Genomic DNA, 26426 nt, shown 5'->3' with positions numbered 1-26426 from the left:
TGTTCAATTAGGCAAAGTAATGTTGAATTTTAATATAGGCTGATTCTCTACCATTAAAATAACATTAAAATAAGTATAGGCTTATCAGTACAAGCCAGAATTTTAATATCAGTGCATTGCTAATTTAAATAGTGCTTCAAGGTTTTTATTAAAACTAGAATATTATGATATTACTACCACAAAAAAGCAAGGTTTTCCATGTCCAATAAAATTAAATACCATGGTACTTTTTTTGTAAGTTGTCTCCTTACCAACTGAATAGCACTCTCTGGTAGTTTTAGCACACATTTCTATCTAGTTGTTATCGTGCAAGTAATTTTACAAGTAATTTTCCATCCTCTTGTCTTTTTCTCTTAATATTTGCGTTTTTATCCTTTTCTTTTCTGTCATCCTGCCCTAGAGGTAATATCTGGCACACTCCTTTTCTCTATTAATTCCTTGCAGTATGTTGAATAGAAGCAACCTGTACACTGTATGTCTACATCAACATATATGCATTTTTCTCTCCGGAGTATATGTGTGTGTGTGTGTGTGTGTGTATATATGTATGTATGTGTATATGTATATATATATATATATATAAAGAAAGAGGGGGAGAGTATGCCATCAATCACAGCCATGTCAGTTTCTCCAGCAAAACTAACCTATTATCAGTCATGTCAACAGCATGAAAAGCAAGGCCCCATTAGGGAGAAACAGGAGCAGAATGAAAGAATAATCAGTGAGAACAAGAGTAGGACGAAAGGTGGAAAAGGGGATGATGTATAAGAGAGAGAAAATGCAGCAAGGGGAAGAGGGTAAAGATGAAGAGGAGGGAGAAATTGGGTCATTTGGAAACGTGAAGTGGCTGAGTTGGCACCAAGCTGTGCGTGCTGTGGTTGGTTAGTCCCCAGCTCAGGATTATCCCTGGAGAGGGACTAATTTAAACCCCTGAGAAAAGAGTTCACAGACAGACAGAGTATGCATTGTGATAAATACTGCATAACTCCACACAGCTACGTGGGACTTACGTAACTTCAAAGCCGTGAAAGAAACTTGCCGCTCTGTGATTTATTTTCCTCGACCCTGAAAAGTCCCGCAGTGACAGCAAAATAGCTTTCAAATTTTGGATGTATGAATGGGTCCAAATAATAAATTATTATGAAAACATTTTCTATTAAAATAATGATAGGTTTGTTCTTTGTAAACACAGACTTGCACGAATAAATCATTTGATGTCTGTCTGAATGAATAAACTCTCATTGCATTAGTCTTGTTTACTTAACCGTCATTTTTTTAAAAGTCACATTGATCAATTAAATAATTATGGTTGTTTAACTGTTAACTATATGGTTAAAAGCTGTATTTTTTAAAGCATTTTTTTTTCACCTATTCACTCATAATACTTGCCGACAAGTTGCTACCTTCTAATATAATGCTGATTCACAAAATCAATCCAAGTGATAAATTCTCGCATTGCAAGTTTACATCTAACTATTCTTTTTTTCCTCAGAATTGTGAGATATAAACTCGCAATTCTGAGAAATAAAGTCAGAATTGCAAGATATAAACTCACAATTCTGACTTTTTTCGTTAGAAATATGAGTTTATAATAAGCAATTGTGACTTTTTTTCTCAGAATTGCAAGTTTATCTTACAATTCTGAATAACTCGCAAAACATATTTGTCTTTTTCCCCCCCAGAGAAATCATAATTGTGAAATACAAACTCGCATTTGCAAGAAAAAACTCAGAATTGCGAGATAAAAACTCTTGAGTTTATATCACTTAAAGGGGTCATCGGATGCAAACTTTACTTTTACGTGTTGTTTGAACATTAATGTTGGCAGTGTGTGTACACAGCCACCTTATGATGATAAAAATCCACCCAGTGGTTTTTAATTCATCTGTAAAAATAATATTCCCTTTTTCAAATCAAGCCATTCTCAGCTTCCTGTCTATGTGACGACACACCAACAGAGTCCGCTCCCACGATAGTTGATTGACATGGCCATCTTACCTTAGACCCACCCTGAGTGCGCTGTAACAGTCCGATCACCATTGTTTCGATGTCGGAACAGGGACGTAGACAAGAATGATTCCTAAGCAATTGAGGTGTTGTTTTGTTGGATATAATAATGAACATAGTAGTCATCATTTACTCCTGACATCTGAGCCACTGAAACTGTTTGTGAAAGGAATGCGCCTCCCGATCTACACAAATGCATCTATGTTCGTGCGAATCATTCGTGATCCAGCTTCACTTACAGCAGAAGTGAGTATAAGGGAAAGCACCGTACGGTGAACAAAATGCAATATGCATTTAAAGTCAGTGTTGGGGAAAGTTACTTTTAAAAGTAATGCATTACAATTTTACATTACTCCCTGAAAAAGTAACTAATTACGTTACTTAGTTACTTTTTATGGAAAGTGATGTTACACGTTACTTTTGCGTTACTTTTTAAATCTGGGCAAGGCTTGCTACTTTGTTTTTAATATAAAACAATTCTGATGTAAAAGCCCTTTTACACCAAAAGTGGTGAAACATCGAAATTTGTCAGGCTGCCACGGACACGCCCTTCAACGAAAACTCAAGATCTTCGCAATTTAACATCGCAAAGGCCAGTGGCGCTATGACTATAACTGAATATCGTCACAGGCATGTGTTCAGGACAGGGCTCTTATTAAACGTGAATTTTGGTGCAGATCGTACATCGTATGCCTGAATTATAACAACTTCCTCATCAAACATTGAATTTTGTCAGGCTGTTTAAATACAGTGCCTGAAAATGGCACAAAACTTGCAGAGAAAATTCAAAATAACAGACTTCCTGTTGGGTTTCAGACTTCATACCGGGAGACTTTTTTTGTAGGTATTGGTGTGTTACATATGTCTACAGAATTTTGTACATGTACGTGTAACTTTGTTGAATTGTTATAGGTGCCGCTATAGAGCCATTTTGACATACCCACTTCTGAAATCTGTATTGGATGTAAATTTTCACCACTTTTGGTGCATGTGCAAAATTTCATGATTTTTCAAGCATGTTTATGGCCTCAAAAATGCGATTCATTTTGGAGAAGAAGACGAAACTGAGTAATTTCAATAAATATTCCAATAAATATTACCATATACTTTACAGCCACACAGATAGTTCAAACATTTACAAACCGAATCAAAGCTTGAGCATTCTAGCGTCACCTTTCTTTGAAGTTTTTCAAGATGTGTGCGATGCATCATCAACAAACCACTTACGCTTCCATTTGGAATGTTGTTGATGAGTTCTGACTGTTGTTGCATCCCACACAGTGCTTTCAGCTTTTCAGAGAGCGGTGGTGGTGTTTTGTGAGGTAGTTGGGTGACTGGAAACTAGCTTGTCTCCCCCACAGCTGAACAGAAAAGTCATATGTCCGTTGAACTGAGGAGAGAGAGAGAGAATTTGGCACAGCAGTGCTTACTGGCTGTCAGGACTACAGATGAGACTGGCAGAGGGCTAATAGGACCTGCCTATCTATTATGAAGAAGAAAAAGAGCAAAATGCAGGGAGCGAACATTCAAAGAGTCTCAAATGGTTAGGGACTGTTATATGTTATCAGGACGTGAAGGTGAACGATGACAGAGGTGGTTTCGTTTGAGATGAAAAACGGAAAACTGATAGAGCGGTGCGGCCGTGAACTAAGCGTGACGCCATTACACAGTGCTCTCTGTTTTCAGAAAATAGTAAAGATTTAAATTGAGCATGAGATGAAGATTTACCATAACTGTTTTTTAAATGTACATTGTACAGTAGATCCTATTACAATTCATCTGTTCAGATCTTCCTTTTTTTGTTAATTTGACCTTGTAATGTTTGAAGTCCCAAAGAAATCAAAGTTTTTGGCTTTTAGTATGAATATGTAAGCCTTAAGGTTATCTAAACTAGGGTGCTCCAAAACAATGATAAAATTTGCATTTAGAACATATAAGTATTCAAAACGTAGTCTCAAACTTTTGCCAATATGGATCAGCAATTTTGATGACATCACCCTGCGCTTTAGCTTCTCATCAAACTTTCTGTCTAATCAAATGCTCTGTAGAATCTGAAGCGTCCCACTAAGGCTGCAGCTGAAATCAGTCACTTGTTCACAGAATTTGTATTTTCTGTATGGTGATTGAACTATATAGGGGATAAGAAACAATTTAGACAGTGTAAATATGCTTTCCGTTGGGGCAAATGAAGTCTGGTTTTGCGCTGTGCCACGTGAACCGCCCCAGCATGCACAGAGTCTGCTCCGGTCCAGAGACACGATAGCATGGAGCGGATCATTTGCCTGAATCGGTGTAGACCACAAAACGTATTTGATCCATTTGTATTCTACACAGAATGCTATATTTTATAGCCATATGTATATATTGTGGCTGTAATACGGTGTCAAATGCAAAAGCTCAGTGCCGCTGGCCCAAGCTGTGAAATATAAACAGAACACTACTGGCTATTTAAAAGTCCCGCTTGATAAGTCCCACCCTGTTTTTCTGTTTCAGTTTAAATTACGTCAACACAGAGTAATGCTACGTGTTTTAAAGCACTTCAGTGGACATTTTTAATCAAAATTCTCTTTAGAGACGTCGATAGACGGTGATGATTGAGGACTTTTCCAGTCATTTAGGCATACAAATTCACATTCATCTGCTACCATATTTGAGTGCAACGCCCATCTCAAAATCCAGTTAACAATTGGTTCATAAAAGCAAGTTTCTACCCACATTTTTCTTTTATGATAATCTGGAGTTGCATACAGAAGAAAAAATCTGTTGCTACTCAATTTCATTGCAAATTTAACGGTATTAACATTTTTTTAATAGTTCAGCTAATTAAAGCAAAACTTTGCCTGAATAGGCATCTAAATGTATACGAATGTGTGCTCTCAACTCAAAACACACCTTTAAACTTTTTTTTACTATAAAAAATAGCTTATTGTCACATATCATTTGAGTAATTATTACTCTACATTTTTTATTAATTATGATTTTAACTGCTGTGCTGTTAAAATGTGTATTTTTAACAAGTGCTGTTGTGGTGTTTTTTACCCTAAATGAGTGGGTGTTTTTGAACAAATCTTTTGAGCGAATGATTCTTTTTTTCTTCTTCCATAAAATGCGGTCTCATCTGCATCCAGCTATTTTTAGCTGTACAAAACAGCTTTTTTTCTACTTGATATTGCAAATTGGTGTGTCATACCATATTATTTTAATGTATTATCTAAATTATGAGCACACTGGTTTGTAGTGAAAACAGTTTTACCATTTACTGCACATTGTTACTGCACATCTCGTTATTTCCCTATAGCGGGTAATTAACTGTAAGTCTCACCCATAGGTTTACTTCCGTGTTAAAGAAAAGGTGGATACTTCAAGGTAGGGGTGTGCGATATATATTGTCTATGATAATATCATAATTATCATAAATAAAACGATATGCGGTTTGACATTATCGATTGCAAAAAGCAAACAAAAACACACCCAGAGACTTCTCTCATACACTGAGATTTAGAGTTCATGCATTTAGTGTCTGATTTAGTCTATTAAAATACATTTAGAATGACCCCAAAATTCAACATAAGGGGGCAAATATGACCCTATATGACTTTTATATATCTTTTAGATTTATATAATCTGATATAGTTCATATGAGAGAAAGTGTAGGCCAAGACAGTACTTTTACTCCAGTACAATTGCCAATGTGATACTGATTTTATAAAACAGCTCAATAAAGAAGAGGTTAATATTAATTGACTTACATTTTAGACATAAGTTCTTGTTTTTTGCTCTATTTCATCCACGAAAATAGTTTCAAACAAAGCCACAGCAAAACTGTTTTGCTTCTCCCAGCAACATACAACTGTGTTTACTGCTGAATCAATCAAACGTTTGAATGAATCGGTTGAATAAATGACTCAATGACTCACTCATGCAGTTATTTACCGCAACCTACTGGCAATTTTAGGTTTATATTTAAAGTAAATTATCTTATACTTTCCCCCAAAAACATTTAAAATATCAGTTTTTTGTTGTTGTTGTTGTTGTTGTTGTTGTTGTTGTTGTTGTTAAACATCAAAACATTTATGTAATTGTTAAATGCATTTATGTCCTGCAATAAAACGTCTGTGTAAATGCATCTAAATGCTACTTCAGATGCAGATTCTGTGCCACCTCTGTATTGGAAACACACATTTTGCTGGCACTGATTTCATTTGATTGGTAACAGGCCTATAGTGTCTTACTATTTAAATTTATTGATTTAAATGTAAGAATTTGACACAAAAGATGATGCATACATTTAATTAGGTTAGAAAAAATAGTAAAAAAATGGCCATAAAAGGTAAAACTCAAATTAAACTTATTAGAAAAGGTAATTTCTGTTACTCCTGGAAACTAATCACTGCAGAGAATGTGAAGAACCTCAAAAGCTTTAGGAGTCAGCTGTCCACAGCGGTCCTAAACCTGCCAAAGTACCAGCATAATAACACACTCAGCAAAAAATTGTCTAATTATGGTTATCGACAAAATCCCAGAAAATATTGAGACATCATTTTTTGTCATTATTGCACACCACTGCTTCAAGGAAAATGGAAGAACAAACTGGTGTGACGTCATTTCGAACTAAATAAAGGCCAAAATGAAACCCATTTCAGTAGTATGGAACAGCTCAGCAAAAACAGACTTTCTGTAAGTTCACTCTGGATGGTAAATGCCTTCGTACTACTACTGCACACTTGATAGTACAGTTTTACCTATTGTTACATAAATGCTGTGAATTTGGACATGCTGCTCTTTTGACACTATATTTTGTCTGATATTGTAGCCATTTTAAACCTAAATGAATGGTTTTGATAAATAACATCAAAACAGTCACTGGGATGAGTCAAAACCACTGCCATTAGCTATTTAGGTTCTTCTAGGTTGTGTAATAGTTTGGTAATTGAGCATGAACACATTATTAGTCATGTCACTCCAGAATCCTAGAGTGGAATTGATTCCTCTTGGAATCAAAGATTCGATTCTTCCTTAGGATCAACTCCCACCCAGGCTCCCTGAGAAGAGAACAGGCGAGCTTGTACGTTTGAGGACAGAGACATATGTGCAAGGGCAAGAACATCCATCTATTCCCAGCGTGTTTGGAGAACCGAGAGATAAATATATCTATGCGAGAACCCTTTTCAGCTTGTGTATGTAAATCAAGGTGAATTCTTTCGGTGTCCCATGCTAATGTAGAGACTAGGTCGGCCATAGCATTTGTAATGGAGGATGACAGGTTATTTGTACTGGTGTATCAGCCACTGATTATTACTTTTCAATGCAGTGCGACAGAGCCATTGAACCATCACCGTGTTTGTGCATATGTGGCTCTGTCTGGTATGCTCATTTACCTCTCGTGTTTAACGTATTTGGCGAATATTGATGAATATGCACAGAATATAAATTACAAGCAGATAAATATCATTTAAATGAGAGACAATCGCTTTGCTTCAGCAGGTCCATCCTTCATTGTGTGGTTTTGTTATGTCAGACAGCAAAAATAGGTTTTCATACATAATTCATAATTAACACTCTCTGTTATTTTGCATTTATGTATGTGCATTTGTCTATGCAGTGTGGGATTTCTACTATGAGTCATGCTTAAGCATTTATTATATGCTAGGGGTTTTAGAAATACGTTTGAATGCCTATGATACAGCTCCTGCGTCATGAGACGTAGCCCATTGCACAATTACACTGAGATTGTGATGGTTGACCTTCATGAGACAAGGTGACCTTCAGCTCACCACTTTCAGCTCAAAAGCAGCACTAAGTGTTTTTCTAATCGCTAATTATTTTTGTAGACACATTGCTGATTTGGTTTTTAGCAGTGCACAAATTAGCACCTTTGCTAAAAGTGAAAACCAAAGGTTTCAGGCTTATCTCTTAGTTCACTAGCGTTTGTAGAAGAACCTGTGTTTTTTCTTTTTTGGCATAGCATCATCTTTCTTGTTTCTTTCTTCCTCTTCTGTGAATGCGTCATGAGGGGTTTACAGAACCTGACCGAGTTTGTTTTTGCACCTCAGCAAGATTCCTGCTAAACTGAGCCAAGATATGCCACATCTGGTGCTTAAATGTGATTCTGGACCACAAAACCAGTCTTAAGTAGAACAGGTATATTTGTAGCAGTAGATAAAAATACATTGTAAGGTTTAGAATTATCGATTTTTCTTTTATGCCAAAAATCATTGGCATTTGGTTAATTTCTTACCATAAATATGTCAAAATGTAATTTTTGATTAGTAATGTTGAGTTGGTGAGAATTTCATTTGGACAACTTTAAAGGCGATTTTCTCAATATTTTGATTTTTTTGCACCCTCAGATTCCAGATTTTCAAATAGTTGTATCTTGGCCAAATAAGCTTATTTATTCAGCTTTTAGATTATATATAAATCCACATTTCCAAAAATTTACCCTTATGATTGGTTTTGTGGTCCAGGGTCACAAATAAAATTGAAATTCACACACTCTTTACTAGAGACAAATGCAAGTCTGTTATCAAACACCAAATTAAATAAACTGCTTTTACGTTATACTCTTTAAAATAAAGATTCTTTACTGGCATCAGTACTTCCATGAAGATTCCAAGAAGGTTCTTTATAGTGGAAAACGGTTCTGTAAATTTTTAAAATGTTCTTTACACTAAGAAAATAATGGTTATTTTAATAAATGTTACATGAGAGTTCTTTTTGGAACCCACAATGGTGGTTCTATGGCATTGCTGCTGAAAATCTCCTTTTGGAACTGTTATTTTTGAGTGTAAAATCAGAATGGTTTATAGAACACTGGAAACTGGGCCTATGTAGTGACAACAAGAACATTTTAAAACTGAGAATGATTTTCATGACACACATTTTTTGACAGAACTCCTGAGGATGCAGAACAGTAAAATATGAGTATATCTCTAGCATATCTCAGCACCAACTGGTCACGTACAAGCTCCCATGATGCTTTTTTTTCCCCCTATCCATTGTTTCTATAGCCAGTGCTGCAGGAAGGCTTTGATGACGGAGGTTTTTGTGCAGTTTTTCTGTTAGAGTAGATACTTTTTTCCTGACTAAACATCTTTCTCCTCTTTCTTTCACAGCATACACAATGTTTTGATGATGTAGAAGTAAACTGGGTTAATGACTAATTATGCAATAAATATGAAATATCTGAAATATTAAAAAGCATTTTTGAATCATGGTCTTTAAATACCAATAGTTCAAAACTGTCTGAAATTAGATTATTTTATAGGTACATATTTTATATGTATGAAAATATAATAATATATTAAATTAATTCTATAACAATGTTATAATATCACACAGGCCTAGTAGATTGTTGTTTAAACAAGCACACAATGAAATCACACTGGCAAACATCATTAATAATTTTGTGTTTCATAATCGTTTTTCTGCTGAATATTCTTTAGGCTATTAAAATAGCGGATTCTAACAGGTTCTGAATCAGTTCGATTCGTTTGAACAAATCACTTAGTCCTATTGAACTGGCTCAACCGTTCAAAAGAATGACTCATTCTCGAATCGAACATCGCTATTTTTCACATGAGTGCAACTGGACAGCTAATGCAGGATTTATGAATAACTTAAATTTTAATATGTTCCTTACACAAAGCTATCATAAGGCTTTTGAAGACTTGAGTTTTATCCTGGTAAAAATGTAGGCTATATATATAATAAAAAATAATTATAAAATACAATTTTAATATCATAGTTGGTGTTGTTTAAACAAGCACACAATGAAGTCACACCGGCAAACATACATTTCATTAACTGTTTTGTGTTTCATAATCGCTGCTGAATATTCTGGCTATTAAAATGCAGGTTCTAACAGGTTCTGAATCAGTTTTGTGTTTCATAATCGATTTTAATCAAATATTCTTTAGGCTATTAAAATTGCGGGTTCTAACAGGTTTTGAATCAATTCGATTTGTTTGAACAAATCATTTAGTCCTGTTTTCTGAACTGGGTCAACCATTTAATTTAAAATAATGACTCATTCAAGAATCGAGAGAGCAGGAGAGCAAGTGCAGGATTTTCGACAAGTAACTTAAATTTTAATCTGTTCCTTACACAAAGCTATCATAAGGCTTTTGAGGACTTGAGTTTTATCCTGGCTAAATGTGGTTTATATGTATAATAAAATAATTATAAAATACAATTTTAATACCATAGTAGGTGTTGTTTAAACAAGCACACAATGAAATCACACCAGGAAACATACATTTCATTAACTGTTTTGTGTTTCATAATTGCTGCTGAATATTCTGGCTATTAAAATGCAGATTCTATCAGGTTCTGAATCGATTCGTTTGAACAAATCATTTAGTTCTATCTTCTGAACTGGGTCAACCATTTGATTTAAAAAAATTACTCGTTCACGAATCGAATTTTGCTACTTTTCACATGAACGTCACAGGAGAGCTAGTGGATTTTCGACGAGTGACTTAAATTTTAATCTGTTCCTTACACAAAACCATCATAAGGCTTTTCAAGGCTTGGAATATAGTGCATGAGTCATATGGACTGGTTTTATAATATGTTAGTGATCATTTTGGCGCTTGACAGCTCGTAATTCACTTTCATTACGTCGTTTGTGTTTCACTAAAGATAGGAAATCATACAGATTTAGAACAGCATCAGAGTGAGTATGATTAATGTTATATACTTATCCATGTTAAGTGAACTATTCCTTTAAGGTAACATGTTTATCCAGAAAGTGAATCACTGAGGTAAAATTCATTGACTAGCCCCGGTGTTCTGGTACATAACTTCTCTGCAGTTCTTTCTTCCTCTTATCTTTTGACGAACACCATTGCTATTCAGTTTCACATATGTCCTCGGTTTCTCCTCCTCTCTCTTTTCAGCGTTCTCTCCCTCATTGTTAAATCTCAGCAGTCTACGGTGAAAGTGACAGATCAGTGAGCGCGTTGCGCAGAGAATTTGAAGAAAACGTCACAACCGAGTCAGAGCGAGACACGGGAGAGAGAGAGAGAGACAGAGAGGGTGAGTGAGTAGTGAGAGGGAGGGAGGGAGTCTGTACGAGAGGGACGGAGAACGAGAGAGGATATATTGATACAAAACGACCGTGGTTTCTCTTCAGTGTGTGTGAGAGAGACCATGAGTGAAGACAAGATGGAGTGCTGGAACAGATGAAGACTGTCATTGGGTGAGTGAGTGTACGTGTACATCTGTCTGAGTGCCTTTGTATTTTTGCCCAGTTGATAATGCAGGTTTGTGTATCAGCTTGACCACCTGTTAGTATGTGTGCGCGAGTGTGTCTGTCCACACGCATGCATGTTGCCTGCAGGTGTATTTCCTCATGAGTGAACACATGTCTGTGTATGTTTATAAGTCGTAATTAATAATTGTGCACTGGAAGCTGTGTTTATTTGCACTTAGGCTTAACTCTTCATGTGATGTGTCTCTGTTTATGCATGCCGACATGTGTATGTTATTCAGCCTGACAGCCTTTGTGTGCATGTGACAGTGTTTTTGCATCTTGGTAGCCTCATTGTGTATGAACGTGTTGCCACACATCTGCAGATATTATTGTTGATTATGATGTTATGCAACATTTCATTTTTTTTACTCAAATAATACAAATGGTGAAGTGCTGTGAAATGTGCATGTTTTGACTTAGCCTACAATAACATTCATTACTGTGGTATTTCCAGCAAATCACACAAAATGAAAAAGGAAAAGTAACTTTGTTTTGATTCATAACCGTGCCATTTTATCTCACTTACTCTATTTTTGGCTCCTTAGACGGTCTAGTTCACGAGACAAGAATCTTACGAACTACAGGGAAAGATGTGAAAAACAGGTTGAAAGAGAATGTGTGAGACAGAGATAGAACGCGCAGAAGAAGACGCGTATGAAACAGACTCTATATCTCTGTCCTTAGGGAGGTAGTATAATCAAAACAGCCGCATTACTGGTAATGAAAGATATTATCAGCAGAAAGTCTGTCACACATCTTTATCTGTCTGGATCAGGGGCCGAGGGGCATTCTTCTGTTTCACTTGTGTCACATCAGACGTTTTGTTTTGAGTTTTTGCTCAGGACAAAAACTGGCACCACAAAATTGGTTGAAATCGTGTAAGATGAGATTTTAAAGGTGTACTTCACCCAAAATGATTTACTCACCTTAATGTCTTTACAGACCTGTACTTACTTTTTGTGGAACATAAAAGAAGATATTAACAATGTCCAAGCTGCTTTTTTCCTCACTGTGAAAGTATAGAGAAATTACCAATTTTGGGGTCATTTAAATATGTAAATATTACTATATATTATTACATGTAAAATGAAAAGGGCATTTACCATTTTGGAGTCATTTCAGTTAATTCGGGTCGGTTGTTTGTTTTGTTTTTTTTACTTTTATTTTAAGGGAGAAAGGAAATGAACAATGTTTTGATCACAGTTTTTGAATTATTTATATATATATATATATATATATATATATATATATATATATATATATTTTTTTTTTTTTTTTTTGAAAAAGAAAAAAGTGAAAGTGAAAAGGGGATTTAACCATTTTTGAGTCATTTGAATTAAGTTTTTTTTTGTTTAATTAACTGTATTTGTGTCATTATTTTTTATTTGTTTTTACTTACTATGTTTTTACATTTATTTTAAGGGAAGAGGGAAATTAACAATGTTTTGATCATTATAAATGTTTGATCTTTTTTAAGGGAAAGGGGGATTTAACCCTTTTTGGGTCAGTTAAATTGTTTAAGTGTTTTTTTTTTTAACATTTATTTTAAGGGAAAAGGGAAATTTACTGTATTTGGTTATTTATTTATTTATTTATATATTTATTTACCTACCTAATATTTTTTTATATTTATTTTAAGAGAAGAGGGAAATTAACAGTGCTTTGATCATTATAAATGTGTTTCTGTTTTTTTTTTGTTTTCCATTTATTTATTTATTTTTAAGGGGAAAGGGGATTTAGCTATTTTTGGGTCATTTGAATTGTAAAGTGTTTTTCAACATTTATTTTAAGGCAAGAGGGAAATTAACTGTATTTGGGTCATTGTTATTATTATTATTTTACTTAATATATTTTTACATTTAAGGGAAGAGGGAAATTAATGTTGATTATTATAATTTTTTTTTTATTGCGTTGCGTTTTTTTTTTTTTTTTTTTAAGGAAAAAGGGGAATTTATCATTTTTGGGTCGTTTTAATTTTTAACCATGTTTGTTTATTTTTATTAACCCAAATTTCTGTGTGCTTTAAGCATAAAACTTGATTGGAATTATTTTAAAAAACAAAAAATATTTACTAATTGTTTAATATATTGTTAAATATAAATATAATGTATTATTAAGTATTGTTTAAATATAAACAAAAAAAAAATACTAAAACTAAACTTAATTCAAGAAAATTTACCTTAAAAAACATTGTTACACAATTTTGCTTCTAAAGTAAATTTTTAGTTTTAGTTTTAAGGATGTTGATGACTTTTTTTTTTTGTTTTTATAAGAATATACTTTTATAGGAAAACTGCACCAAAACAACAACAACACACTGGATTTTTGATTGCAGTTTATGGGATGGAAAGCATGTACAGAATGGCCACATGGGTCAATGTTGTCTTGTTTTCATTTCAATGAAACATATATAGTATTTCTCTTTCATTTGTATCCACCTTTTTTTTAACAAGAAGTAAGCCTATGGGCAAGACTTTCGGTTCATTAGCTGCTATAGGGAAAAAATGGGAAGAATAACAACATGCAGTAAATGATAAAACTGTTTGCACTACAAACCAGTGTGTTCATAATTAAGATAACACATTAAAATAACAAGATAAGACACAGTAATTTGCAATATCAAGCAGTAAAACAAACTGTCTTGTCCAGCTAAAAATAGCTGGATGTGAATGAGACCAGAAGCCACACCCATAAATGTACAAATGGCCACACCCACTCTTATGTGAAGAAAAAGGTGGATAAAACAGTTTTTTCCTTAAGTTATGTTGTTTTAAAAAGTTGTTTCTTTCTTTCTCTCTCCATAGCTCTTTCCAGTGGTCCTGATGAGCGTTTCCAAACCACCTCCGCCCCATTCCCATTTCCCCCCCAGCAACCCGTCCTCCCATCTCCCCCTGCCTCCGTCCTCCTCTACCTCCCCCTCTCCCTCCACCCCTCCCTCCGCTGCGGGTCCCCCCAGCCCCGCCGTGCCTCCTCCTCCCTCCCCAGTCAAGATCTCCATGCAGGAGCATTTTGCCATCAACGTGTGCCCCGGCCCCATCCTCCCCATCCCGCAGATCTCCGACTTTTTCCCTCGTTTCCACGACTTCCCCATCACCCCCCCTCCACCCCGGGAGAAACAGGTTCTAAAGGACAAAGACAAGGACCGAGACGGGAACGGAGAGAAAGACCGCAAGAGGGAAAGAGAGCAAGAGGAGAACGGAGAGTTTGCCGACTCGGATGACGATGACAGTGAGTTTGTCTCGTGGCTAGTGACTGTTTCACGTTTGGCTCCCTTTGGGTGGGTTACACATGTGTTTACGCTCAGCTCTTCCTCTAAGTAATAATTTTGCCAATGCATTTTTTCTGACATCCCTCTGGAACGACCTGGGGTTAAGTGCTTTTCTCAAGGACACGATGGTAATAGTACTTGAATGAGTCCTTGTGGGCTGCGATCCTAGAACCTTTGTCATTTCCAGCCCACATAAGTCCAATCTTTCTTCACACTTGCTTCTCTATTGCATAACTCCTCACATGCATGAATCCATGGATATTTCCTGGATTCCCTTTGTTTGATTGACTGATTTTATTCACCAGTAAGCAGCCAATGAGGCATGAGCACTTGCCATCGGCCTGGACCTTAGTCTCATACTGTTCAGTATTGATTTGTGTGGCGTTTGCCGGATTGGTGCGAGCACGTGCGATAACTGAGGTACGCGATCGGAGTGTTAAATACTTCATTAGTCTCTGTAATGGTGCATAAACACTACAAGCCCTCTGTATGTGCACAGCCCTGATTAGGTCGTTACAGGCAAGACTGATTCCCAGCTAAGTTGTTTGGGTTGTTATTGGCTGCTATTTTTACTAATGTGCAAGATATTAAGATATTCCTTTGTTTCTTTCAGCCTACCTGGGAACTCTGGAGTTCAGCCTGCTGTTTGACCAAGAAAATAACTGCTTGCACTGCACCATCCACAAGGCCAAGGTAGGTTTACGCTCACACGAACACTACTGGGAGTTTCTACAACTGTAGGCAATTTTGAGCTTGTGCTGTTTTAGAATGTAAACCCTTCTAAAGCATTCCACATTGTTATTTTTTTGCATTGTATGCATTGCACTGTTATTTTTCCTAAACTACACATCTGAAATGATGTATTGGGTTTAATAATAATAATAATAGGTGGCGGAAATGTGAAACAGTTTTAAAATAAAATGACAGACTGCTGTCTGGCTAGGAGTAGTTTTGTAATTAGCATTTATGAATCCCAAATAAAATGAAGCTACTGACAAAATTACAGCTTGATCGGATGTAACATATTATATTTAATTTTTTTAATATATTTAATATAAGTCGTTTTGAAAAAAAGGGTAACACTTTACAATGTGTCATTTGTTAACATTAGTTAATGTGCTAACTAACATGAACAAGCAATGAACAATACATTTTATTACACTTTTATGTTAGTTTAAAAAAGAATATGAGTGAAGGGCTGGAATATAACAGTGCCTTAGTTTGAAAAAACACCCATTTATAAAATGTTGTGGCTTTTATTCTATTAGCTTGTACAATTTTTCAATACATTTTCAATATTCTAATTATTTCATATGCTATAAATATGTCTTTTCTAATATTGATGACTCATTCTGTACTCATTTAAAAAATGCTGTCCAAAAAAATGTCCTCTATAAACTTCTTCAATCGTAACCCCACTAAAACTGACTAGCAAAAGTAAGTACTAATTTGCTAATTGAAAAAAGAATAAATTTTATTTAAAGGAAAAGTTCACATCCAGAATGAAAATTTCCTGATAATTTACTCACCTCCATGTCATCCAGGATTCTTTCTTCAGTCGAAAAGAAATGAAAACATTTCAGGATTTTTCTCTATATAGTGAAAACAGGTTGAAGGTCCAAACTGCAGTTTCAATGCAGCTTCCAAGGACTCTACATGATCCCAGCCGAGAAATAAGGGTCTTATCTAGTGAAACGATTGGTCATTTTCTAAAAAAAATACTAATTTATATACTTTTTAACCACAAATGCTCATCTTGCACTAGCTCGACCTCACGTTACGTAATCACACATGCATGACATAGACGGAAGAAAGTCAAGTGCCCTTTACAAAAAAAAGGTAAAACAACAATGTCGGATGATTTTGAAGTTGGATAAGAAAAAGAGATGGAGTTTTTCACCCTACCCTTTTAAACCGAAATACACAGACGAATAGCTAACCGCGCGTGACCTTTCCAAGATGATTACGCAGTGCGTGAAGAAGCACGTGCGCATCACAGAACTAGTGCAAGATGTTTTTGTGATGTTTGTGAAAATTTGTGATGAAAAAGTATATAATTTTTTTTTTTTTTTTAAGAAAATGACAGATCGTTTCACTAGTTAAGACCCTTATTACTTGGCTGAGATTGTGCAGAGCACTTTAAAGCTGCATTAAAACTTAAATTTGGACCTTTAACTTGCTGACCGCCATTAAAGTCCACTATATGGAGAAAAATCCTGGCTTATTTTCCTCAAAAACGTTCATTTCTTTTTAACTGAAGAAAGACATGGACATCTTGGATGGCATGGTGTTATGTAAATTATCAGGAAATTTCCATTCTGAAAGAGAACTTCTCCATTAATGGTTTATCTTCAGCAAGCAAAAAGCAACTTGTTTTGCAAAGTTAAACAGTCTTGATTGTAATGGTACTGTCAGCTTGTAAGGATTCACCTCTGGTTCATACAGTGAACCATATGCCCTAAAGTGTACACATCACTGTAAGGATATGATCCATCAACCTCTCATCCCAGACATGCGTGTGCATCTTATGTGACATGAAGTCTGTGTTCTTTTGTGTGCTTGTTTGTGCCCACAGGGACTAAAGGCCATGGACTCCAATGGACTGGCGGATCCATATGTGAAACTCCACCTCCTGCCTGGAGCAAGCAAGGTCACTGCAACCTTCTCACACGCACACAGCATGGTTCAACTCTCGCTGCACCATCAGCACAAGTTGCGACTCCCCGACACACACGCACACACACGTCAACACGTGCGCTGCACAGAACACACAGGCGTGATGTGAGCATGCATCACTGGCAGGGCCGCCCGTGAGCGCTGAAGCTGTTCATGTGGAGAACATGCGGTGGAAACGGGTAGATTCAGTGAGCGCTTCAGCACTGAATTATTCTCTCTTTCATTTCCTTTCATTTTCACCGCATGTAACGAATGCACACCGCTCTAATCCGTTCAAAGCAGGACAGGCTGAGACAGGAGCAGCCAGAAGTGTCCCGTCCTTCTCTCCAGCGGTTTTTACTCTTTTCCATCTTCTCGTATGCTCGTCCAAATCTCTGCCGCTATCTCTCTGTCTATCGCCACATGACCCACTTTGACCTTGGAATACCAACACAGCGTTGAGTGCGGGATGGGAGGGAGGGATGGAAAAAAAAAAGAGACAGATGAGGGGGGACAGCAGCAGGTGGTTGTCATGGAAACAGCACAGATTGTTACACGACTCACGTCAACAGAGGAGCGTATATGTACGAGAGCGAAAGAGAAAGCGAGAAGCGTCACGTCTTGCGTACGCTCCCACGCGCCAGCCTGGTAAATATCGACCGCCGGGGTTATACAGACACCTCCGGGCTTTTAAAAGGTGTGCGAGCCGGAGGTGATGGACGTGTGTGCGTATGCCCACCTTCAGACGTAGACGTACACACACACACACACACATGCTCGTACGTGGGTGTGCAGGCATTAAAAGAACCCATTTATAACACTCTCTCTCTCCTTTTGTCCTTTTACACGCTTCATGGTTTCATATGCGTCCATATGTGATTTATTAAAGGAGTAGTTCACCTAAAAATAAGTATTTTGTCTTTTACTCGCCCTCATGTGACATTCCTTCTTCTTTTGTGGAAAATACAAAGAGCTTTTTTGTTAGTCCAATGGAGGTGAATGTTGACCATGACTGTTAAAAAAAAAATTTAGTAGTCACATCTTATATTTCAGTCTGTTCCCCACAGAAAGCATTGTGCAGCTTGCAATATAGGGCTGTATTATGGGGTACTTTTATGATTTTTGAAAGGGCTTGACCCAGTGTTGTTAACACAAACTAAAGCATTTTCAGTAATTCAGTAACAAAAAAAAAAAAAAAAAAAAAAACCCTGAAATAAAATATAAATATTAGATGGAAAAACTAAAACCTAAACTTATTTATTTGAAGTAGTTGTCAAGGCAGTATTCGTAATTTACAAGGCCTAAAACTAACTTTTTGCCGGATCTGCTAATGACCGGTGACGTGATAAAATTTACCAGCCAAAAATTTTTTTACCGGCCATGAGACTATTTATGCAAAAACAAGCAGTTACTTTAATTATATGCATTTCTCGTGTAATGACTAAATTTTTCGTGTCAATCTATGTTCATATTTAGTGCAAACAATGAGTTGTAACTTTAATTCAGTGCGTCCAGCACAGCAAAAATAGACTCGCTGTACTGCTGCAGACACACCGCTCCTGGAACGCACAGCCAGACCGCAACCGTGTGGAGTGTAAACGCTGAAATCCGTTAACATGAGCATGGAAAAAATATGCACCGGAGTATGTGTGGAACAGGCTTACAGTATCAAATACAAGCCAGTCTCTCATTTATCCATCGTCAGAGAAACACCATCTCTCGCTAAAACACAGAGAACTGTCATGACTTGCTCATCATGTTTCCGATCCGTTTCGGGGTATGTGTCGCCACTTTCTCAGGTTATGAAGAATAAAGAAGGGAAAAGTTAATCTTCCGAAATATAGCAGCAATAGCCTTCTCAGGTGAAAGTTATAAGCACCTTGTCTAGGGACAAGCTAGACATCACACTACTCCCCAGCGCTGATTTTACTCGCATTTGGTGCTGGGCGGGTGTTCATTTTAGGCTCTGCTAATATATAAACTAGAATTCTAAGATATAAACTCGCAATTGCGAGTTATGAAGTCAGAATTGTTGGACATTATTTTGCAGTTCTGAGAAATAAAGGCAGAATTGCAAGATATGAACTCAAAATTGTGACTTTTTTTCAGAATTGCGAGTTTATATCTCACAATTCTGACTTCTTAACATGCAACTGAGAGTTAAGTCAGAACTGTCAGATAAAAACGCAAAGTCTTTTTTTTTCCCTTTAAAATTGGAGTTTATAACTAAGTTTATATGTTGGAATTCCAAGGAAAATAAGTCAGAATTGTGAGAAAAAAGTCAGAATCGCGAAATGCAAAGTCATTTGTGAGAAAAATTATTTCTCGCAATTATGAGTTCATATAATTTTTTTGCAGTTCTGAGGAAAAAGTCAGAATTGAGTTTATATCTTGCAATTTTGACTTTATAACTCGCTATTGTGAGTTTATATTATGCAATTCTGAGAAAAAAGTCAAAAGAATTTTAAATTTATATCTCGCAGTTCTGCCTTAATTTAAACTTCCAATTCATATATCAGAATTACGAGGTAATATCTCACAATATTTCTGAAGAAAAAAAAGTCAGAATTGTGATATAATTTTTTATTCAGTGATGGAAATTGGCTTCCATAGCTTGTCCCATATGGAGTGAATTTTGTGCCAATATTCATCAAACAAATCCGAATCTGATTTTCTCCCAAATGCATGCAGGCAGATTTTCTCACAAATGCAATTGAGCAACTTCCTTTCCCAAAAACAGCAGATGGCGCTGTCGGTCAATTTACGCTAGTTTGCTGAGACCCGAAACACCTTTATTGTGAACATTTATTGTAATTCTGCTTTATATGTTGAGACATAGCCTACAGTGGAGAGAAATATAGTATAAAGTATAAAACTACACATAGACAACCTAGTAGGCTGATCTAATTATACAAATAGGCTGCTATAATCAAACTAGTTTAAGTTCAGGTGAGCTTTATTGTGATTCAGCTATGCAAATGTACCAAAATATAATCTAAATAAATAGATATCATGGTATTTGTAGTAAAGCTGCCATTAAAGAAATGGTAACCTGCAAAAAAACATGGTTACCTCACTTTTACTATAGTAAAACCAACTATAACATGAGAACAGAGCAGTCAGTGTGAGGTGGGATCACATTAGCGATGATGGGATGAGACAGGAGAAACTGTACCTCTCCTTACTTTCACTCAGATTATATAATTAGAAAATATTTGTTTTCAATTTAAATATTTCAATTTAAAGATATTTCAAGCTTTTTATACATATATGTATCAAGTATGTAAGGCACATATTCACTGAGATTCAGGTTGTTTTATTCATGTGCCTGTGAAGAAAGTTCCTGGGGACAGAGATAGTGCACCCTCTTTGTTTTCTTTATTTTACAAAAGCTCTTTGTTTTTGTTATTATGACTGTATACAAATAAAAGTAGACCCATTGCAGTTTCTAACGATGCCATGCTCGTATCTGTATTTTAATTCTTTACGTGGTCATCAAGAAAACGTGACAAAACACACTGGCGGGGTCTTCAACCCCAAATATTATTTTTTTAATCATTGTTAAAATCATTCTGAAATACTGATAAACCACTGTTTATCAAAATGCTGAATTTAGTATTATATCAGTGTGAACTTGATCCTTCTCCCCAATTCACTGGAATGTTGAACACTTGTATCAAAATATGTATATATTCTATATCCTGCAATCCAACAGAGGATACAGAGAATGGATTATTTTTTATAGGGAAAGACTCCTTAGTTAAATGTTTAGCCATGTCTCTACTGGTTTTTAAAATAATCAATCAATGAATTTCACTGACATTGTAGTATAGGGTCGCTTTGTGAAAACATCTAAATGGTTAATTATAGATATAGTAAAACAGAAACTCACCTGTTCCCCACTCATGTTGGTTTGCTGTATTCCCTGAAAAGGAAAACGGGTGTTTTGGGTCTCAGGAGACTAGCGTAAATTGACCGACAGCGATCTGCGTTTTTTTGTAAAAGGAAGTTGCTCAAAAGCATTTGTGAGAAAATCTGCCTGCACGCATTTGTGAGAAAATCGAGCCAGGTTTCCTCATAAAAAGGCAACTGAGTCTCACAGTTGTAATACACAATAAATATATTTGTCTATACCACAGCATTTTCTCTAAAGTAGACTTTTTTCTTTGCAAATCAGATTGTGTTTTTTTGCAAAATGCTGGATTTGTTTGATGAATATTGGCACAAAATTCACTCCATAGTCCCAGTGTTGATAACTAAAACTAAATCATATTCTGTATTTTATTTTTAATGAAATAAAATATAAAACTTTTTTTATCTATTTATTTTAGTTAGTTGTCAATTTAAGTTTTTACATTTCAAGGTAACCTACTAAAATTACTACAAAACTGAAAAAAATAAATAATTCAAGCTATTTAGAAATGTTTTAAAAAACAACAAACTAAAATAAAAAAAAAAATCTTCAGAATTTTTAAAATATTACAAATGTTGCCTAGACAGTGTTGTCCGTACAATAAAAGTCAATAGTGACAATAACTGCTATAAAATTTTAAGTGGTCATGTTAAATTTTAATCTGTTCCTCGCTAAAAACATCGTAGGACAAGTCATATGGGCTACTTTTATGTTGTTTAAGAGGGTTTAACCCAGTGTTGTTAACTGAAGCTAAAATGTTTTCAGTAATCGAAAAATAAACATTGAATAAAATCTAAATGTTAAATTTAAAAAATGAAAAAGTTGAAGAAAATGAACATTTGAAATGAAAATGTTGGACTGACAACTGAAATACATTTGAAATACTAAAATTTATAAAACTAAAATAAAATGAAAGCTATATTAAAATATAAAAATACAAATAATAACAGCACATTATAAAATTACTAAGACCTAAAATATAAAAATATAACCAAATTTCAAATATATTTAAATGCTACAATAGCTAGTCCCTATTCACTTTCACTGTATGAAAAACAGCAACCTGAACATTCATTAGAATGTCTTTTTTTTTTTATGTCCCATGGACAAAAGACAGTCACACAGCTTTGGGACGACTTGGCGATGAGTCATTTATGCTTGATGTATTCCTTTAATGAACTACTTCCCGTGCAGGAACTCCATCAGCATCCCATAAAAAGTGCAGGAAGCAGAAGGAAAAAAATGAGAGGGAGGGAGATATTGTAGAGCTCGAGAGTGGCCCTTCTTGGTCGAGTGTGTATGTGTGTGTGTGTGTGTGTGTGTGTGTGTCATCATCACACAGCATGGAGAATGAGATATCTGAGTCACACACACTCTCCCAAGCTGCTGCTCTGGGAATCTCACTGCCCTGGGCCAGATGGAGGGAGGAAAGGGGAGAGAGAGAAAAGAGGGAAGAGAGAAGTGGAAGATGAGGATAAAATATTTAGAAGAAAATGCGATAGCACCGATTTGGCAGGAGGAGAGAGAGACAGGTGAAACCATATGCTGTCGCAGGCAAAGATGCAATATGACCGAAGAACTTGGAGAGAAAATAGCTGGAACACTAGTAGGGGTTATAAGCCATTTTTTTGATGAATGCTTGAAGGGCAAACTCAGGTTGTGAGTGTACAACCAATAATTTGTTTTTATGGCTAACACAGTCTTTACTGTCTAAAGTGCCATGTTTTTAGTGTATTCAGCATCACTGATTTTTAAAGTCAACATTAAAATAAAGTTTACTTAATGCACTTTTCTAGTTTTATAGTGAATAATTCATCAGTACACATTATTCCAGAAAATAAATGATTTTTTAACTTTTGAAAGAAGTTAATACTTGCATTAAAGATATTTAGAATGTTAAAAAAGTTAAATAAATCTTTTGAACTTTATATTCATTCAAATGTCACGGTTTCCACACAGATATTAAGCATTTTCAACACTGGAATTAATACAAAATGTTTCAGCATATTAAAATGATTTCTGAAGGATCATGTGACACTGAATATTCAAGTGATGAAGCTGAAAATTCAGCTTTGCATCACAGAAATAAATTTCATTTTAAAATCTATTCAAATACAAAACAGTTCTTTTAAATCGTGATAATATTTTACAATATTACTGTTTTCACTGTATTTCTGAATAAATAAATGCATCTTTTGTGAGCATATGAGACTTCTTTCCAATTTTGTATTCCTTTTTATTGAATTGTAAATATCATGGTGAATGAATACTAGTGAATGAATACTATTACTATGTTAAACACTCAGTATAGTCTTGCCATCTAAAACCATCGTGGTACTTTCGCGGTAAAGTCTGTGTCTGTCAATTAAATAAATAGTCGTTTGAATGATTCATCTGAAGTCCCAGTAGCTATTTCCTTAGTTGGTGCTGTTTTAATGAATTGTTACATGTATTATTTGCTAATGTCTGTTGGAATTAAAGCGTGTTTATTCATTTGCCGAGCATCCTCAGGGGGCGAAAGAGAGGATAGCCAAGCTTGGCTGGTTCCAGCTTCAAATGCAGCAGTGCAGAGAGTAGAACAGAGCGAGAGAGAGAGATGAAATGAAATATGCAGAGAAGCAACATGTTCTTCAGGCAATGAATGACGTGGACTCGCTCTGTCAGGAGAGCGAGAGCGAGAGAGGCTGCGGTTTGGGAGATTGTGTTTGGGTCTTCACAGCCAGAGCGTTTCTTTGATTTAACACTAATTTGCTAAACGAGCTGTTGCGGGGTAATTGCCCAGTTTGGGGAGTTTAGCGTGCATGTCAGGGTATTTGAAGTGTGAGAGTCTGGGGTGGGAGCAGAATTTTAGGGATGAAGCGGTGTGGTGTTGAGCAGTGTGTTTGTTTCTGTGTGTGTGTGTGTGGTCAGATTTGGCCTACATTGAGGGGAGCAAACATCCCCACAAGCAGCGGCACCATTTTTCAGGGGGTACCAGCGGTGGTACTGGCTCATTCTGTCTGCTAGGCAGGGCATGACATGACTACAGGGGGAAAAAAGCACTTTTCAACATGCCTTGTAGTGTTTTGTGTGAGATGAGTTCAGTGTTACAGTTTTTGTGCAGCGTGAAAGGGGACACGGGTTCAAGTCCTGACCTAATATGTTGTTGTTTTTGTTGCTGTTTTTTTAATATACAAAACCTGAATTTTAACTGAACTTGACAGCCGGCGATCATCATGCGTTTTCTTTATAAAGAAAAGAGCAATTGTGACATTTTATTCTCCAGGGAAAAAGCCATACGTGTTTGAAGCAAAATGACAGGGCATAAATTATGACAGAACTGGTCAAAATTAGACATACTGTGCACCATTTTTACTTAAAATAACCGCACACCTTAATTTGCTCAAGATACATTTTTTAAAGTTGCTTTTAAAATTGTTTTCATGGGCAGGATGCTTCTGCCCACAAGGATAGTAAAACATGAAATCACCTTCTTTGTGGAGAAAGCTAAATAAACTTACTAAATAATAAACACATATGTAATATAAATACAGTAAGTACTGAAAGTTAACTTAATAATAATAATATATAAAAATGTCTTTAAATGATCTGTGTCTGTCTTTCTGTGTCATTCTATCTTATAGATTGTTCTTTTCATCAGTCTCTGTCCATCTGTCTGTCTATCTGTCCATCTAACTGTCTGTCTGCCTAGCTCTCCTCCTATCTGTTCGTCTATCACTCTGTCTGTCTGTCCAACTATCTATCTGTCTGTCCGTCTGTCCACCCAATCCATCGCTCTTGAAAAATATAAAAGGTTATATTTATCTGTCTGTCTATCTGTCCATCTATCTGTCCATCCGTCATCTATCTATCTGTCCATCCGTCCATCTGTCTGTCTTTCTGTCTGTCCGTCCATCTGTCTGTCCACCCATCTTACGCTCTTGAAAAATATAAAAGGTTATATCTGTCTATCTATCTGTCAGTCTATCTGTCCATCTATCTATCTGTCCATCTATCTATCTGTCCATCCCTCTGTCTGTCTGTCTGCCCATCCATCTACATTTCCATCTCTCTGTCTGTCAGTCTGTCCGTCTATCTCTCTGTCTGTCTTTCTGCCTGTCCATCCGTCCATCTGTGTGTCTGTCTGCCCATCTACTGTATCTGTCTGTCAGTCTGTCTCTGTCTGTGTGTCCATCCATCTGTCTCTGTCTGTGTGTCCATCTTTCTGTCCGTCTATCTATCTGTTTTTCCAGCTGTCTATCTGTTACTCTATCTACCTGTCTGTCTGTCCGTTTTTCTCTCCATCTATCTACCTGTCTGTCTGTCTGTCCGTCTTTCTGTCCATCTATTTACCTGTTCGTCTGTCTCTGTCTGCCTGTCTGTCTGCCTTTCTGTCCATCTATCTACCTCTCTGTCCATCCCTCTGTCTCTGTCTATCTGTCCATCCGTGTTTCTTTCCATCTATCTACCTGTTCATCTGTCTCTTTCTGTATCTCCATCTGTCTGTCCATCTATCTGTCTGTCTGTTCGTTCATCTACCTCTCCTCCTATCTCTCCGTCTATCTGTCTGTCTGTCTATCTTTTTGTCCATCCATCTACCTGTACACCTGTCTGTCTTTCTGTCCATCTGTCTACCTGTCTGTCCATCTGTCTGTATTTCTGTCCATCTATCTACCTGTCTGTCTGTCTTTTTGTCCGTCTATTTATCGGTCTGTTCGCCCATCCATCCTTCTTGAAAAATGTAAAAGGTTATTTTAGAAGGATATAGTTTGGGTTAGTCTTATATTTAGTTTAAACATAAAACAATAGATGTTTACATATTTAGATAGCTAAGTAAACAAGTGTATGTGAGTATGGGGAGGGAGCAGATATTATGGTAAGAAACAGAAGGGGTAATGATGATTGTGTGTGTGACAAAGGGGAGGTGAGCTGGGGAAAGCCTCCCGTCCTCTCGCTCTCCTCTGCAAAGTAGGTGAGCAGATGTCTGCCTTTCACCTGAGGGAGAAGAGATAAATGATGTTTCCTCTCCTGTCCTCCCTGACTGACTCTCTCTCTTCATCTCTCCCACTGTCATCTCTACCAAGATGCATCATGCTCATTCAAACTAGGGGCATGTGTCCCTTCAGATTTTTGATCCAAGTAGATCTGAAATCCTATTTCTCAAAAATTATTTGTGTAACTTATTGCGGGTAAAATAGGTTCTGAAACTCTGGCACTTTCACTTATCAAAATTTGGAGAGTCCAGCTGAGTTGCACCTGAGTCTTATACTTGCATAACAAACTAAGTAGTTAAAAAGTGTGTTTTTCTGCATCTTATCTCACCTTGACCACAAAGTGAGCAAGGACTG

The 26426-nt window shown here is 36.2% G+C and overlaps 1 protein-coding gene across 2 annotated transcripts in view; it reads left to right on the top strand.

The window, feature by feature from the left end:
* Positions 1–11028: 11028 nt before the first annotated feature.
* Positions 11029–26426, top strand: part of doc2d (double C2-like domains, delta) — a 47575-nt gene continuing 32177 nt past the window's right edge. Inside the window, exons 1-4 of one of the 2 annotated variants that reach the window (XM_051116748.1) lie at positions 11029–11209; positions 14068–14491; positions 15145–15224; positions 17107–17181. In XM_051116748.1, coding sequence (XP_050972705.1) covers positions 14086–14491; positions 15145–15224; positions 17107–17181 — 561 coding nt within the window. In that variant the 5' untranslated portion in view covers positions 11029–11209; positions 14068–14085. Of the gene's footprint in view, positions 11220–14067; positions 14492–15144; positions 15225–17106; positions 17182–26426 lie in introns of both variants that reach the window. The other variant, XM_051116749.1, reaches the window with a different exon arrangement.

This window comes from Labeo rohita, chromosome 8 (genome assembly GCF_022985175.1).
Source record: "Labeo rohita strain BAU-BD-2019 chromosome 8, IGBB_LRoh.1.0, whole genome shotgun sequence".
NCBI classification, from domain to species: Eukaryota; Metazoa; Chordata; class Actinopteri; order Cypriniformes; family Cyprinidae; genus Labeo; species Labeo rohita.
This window is presented reverse-complemented; position numbering and strand designations above follow the sequence as displayed.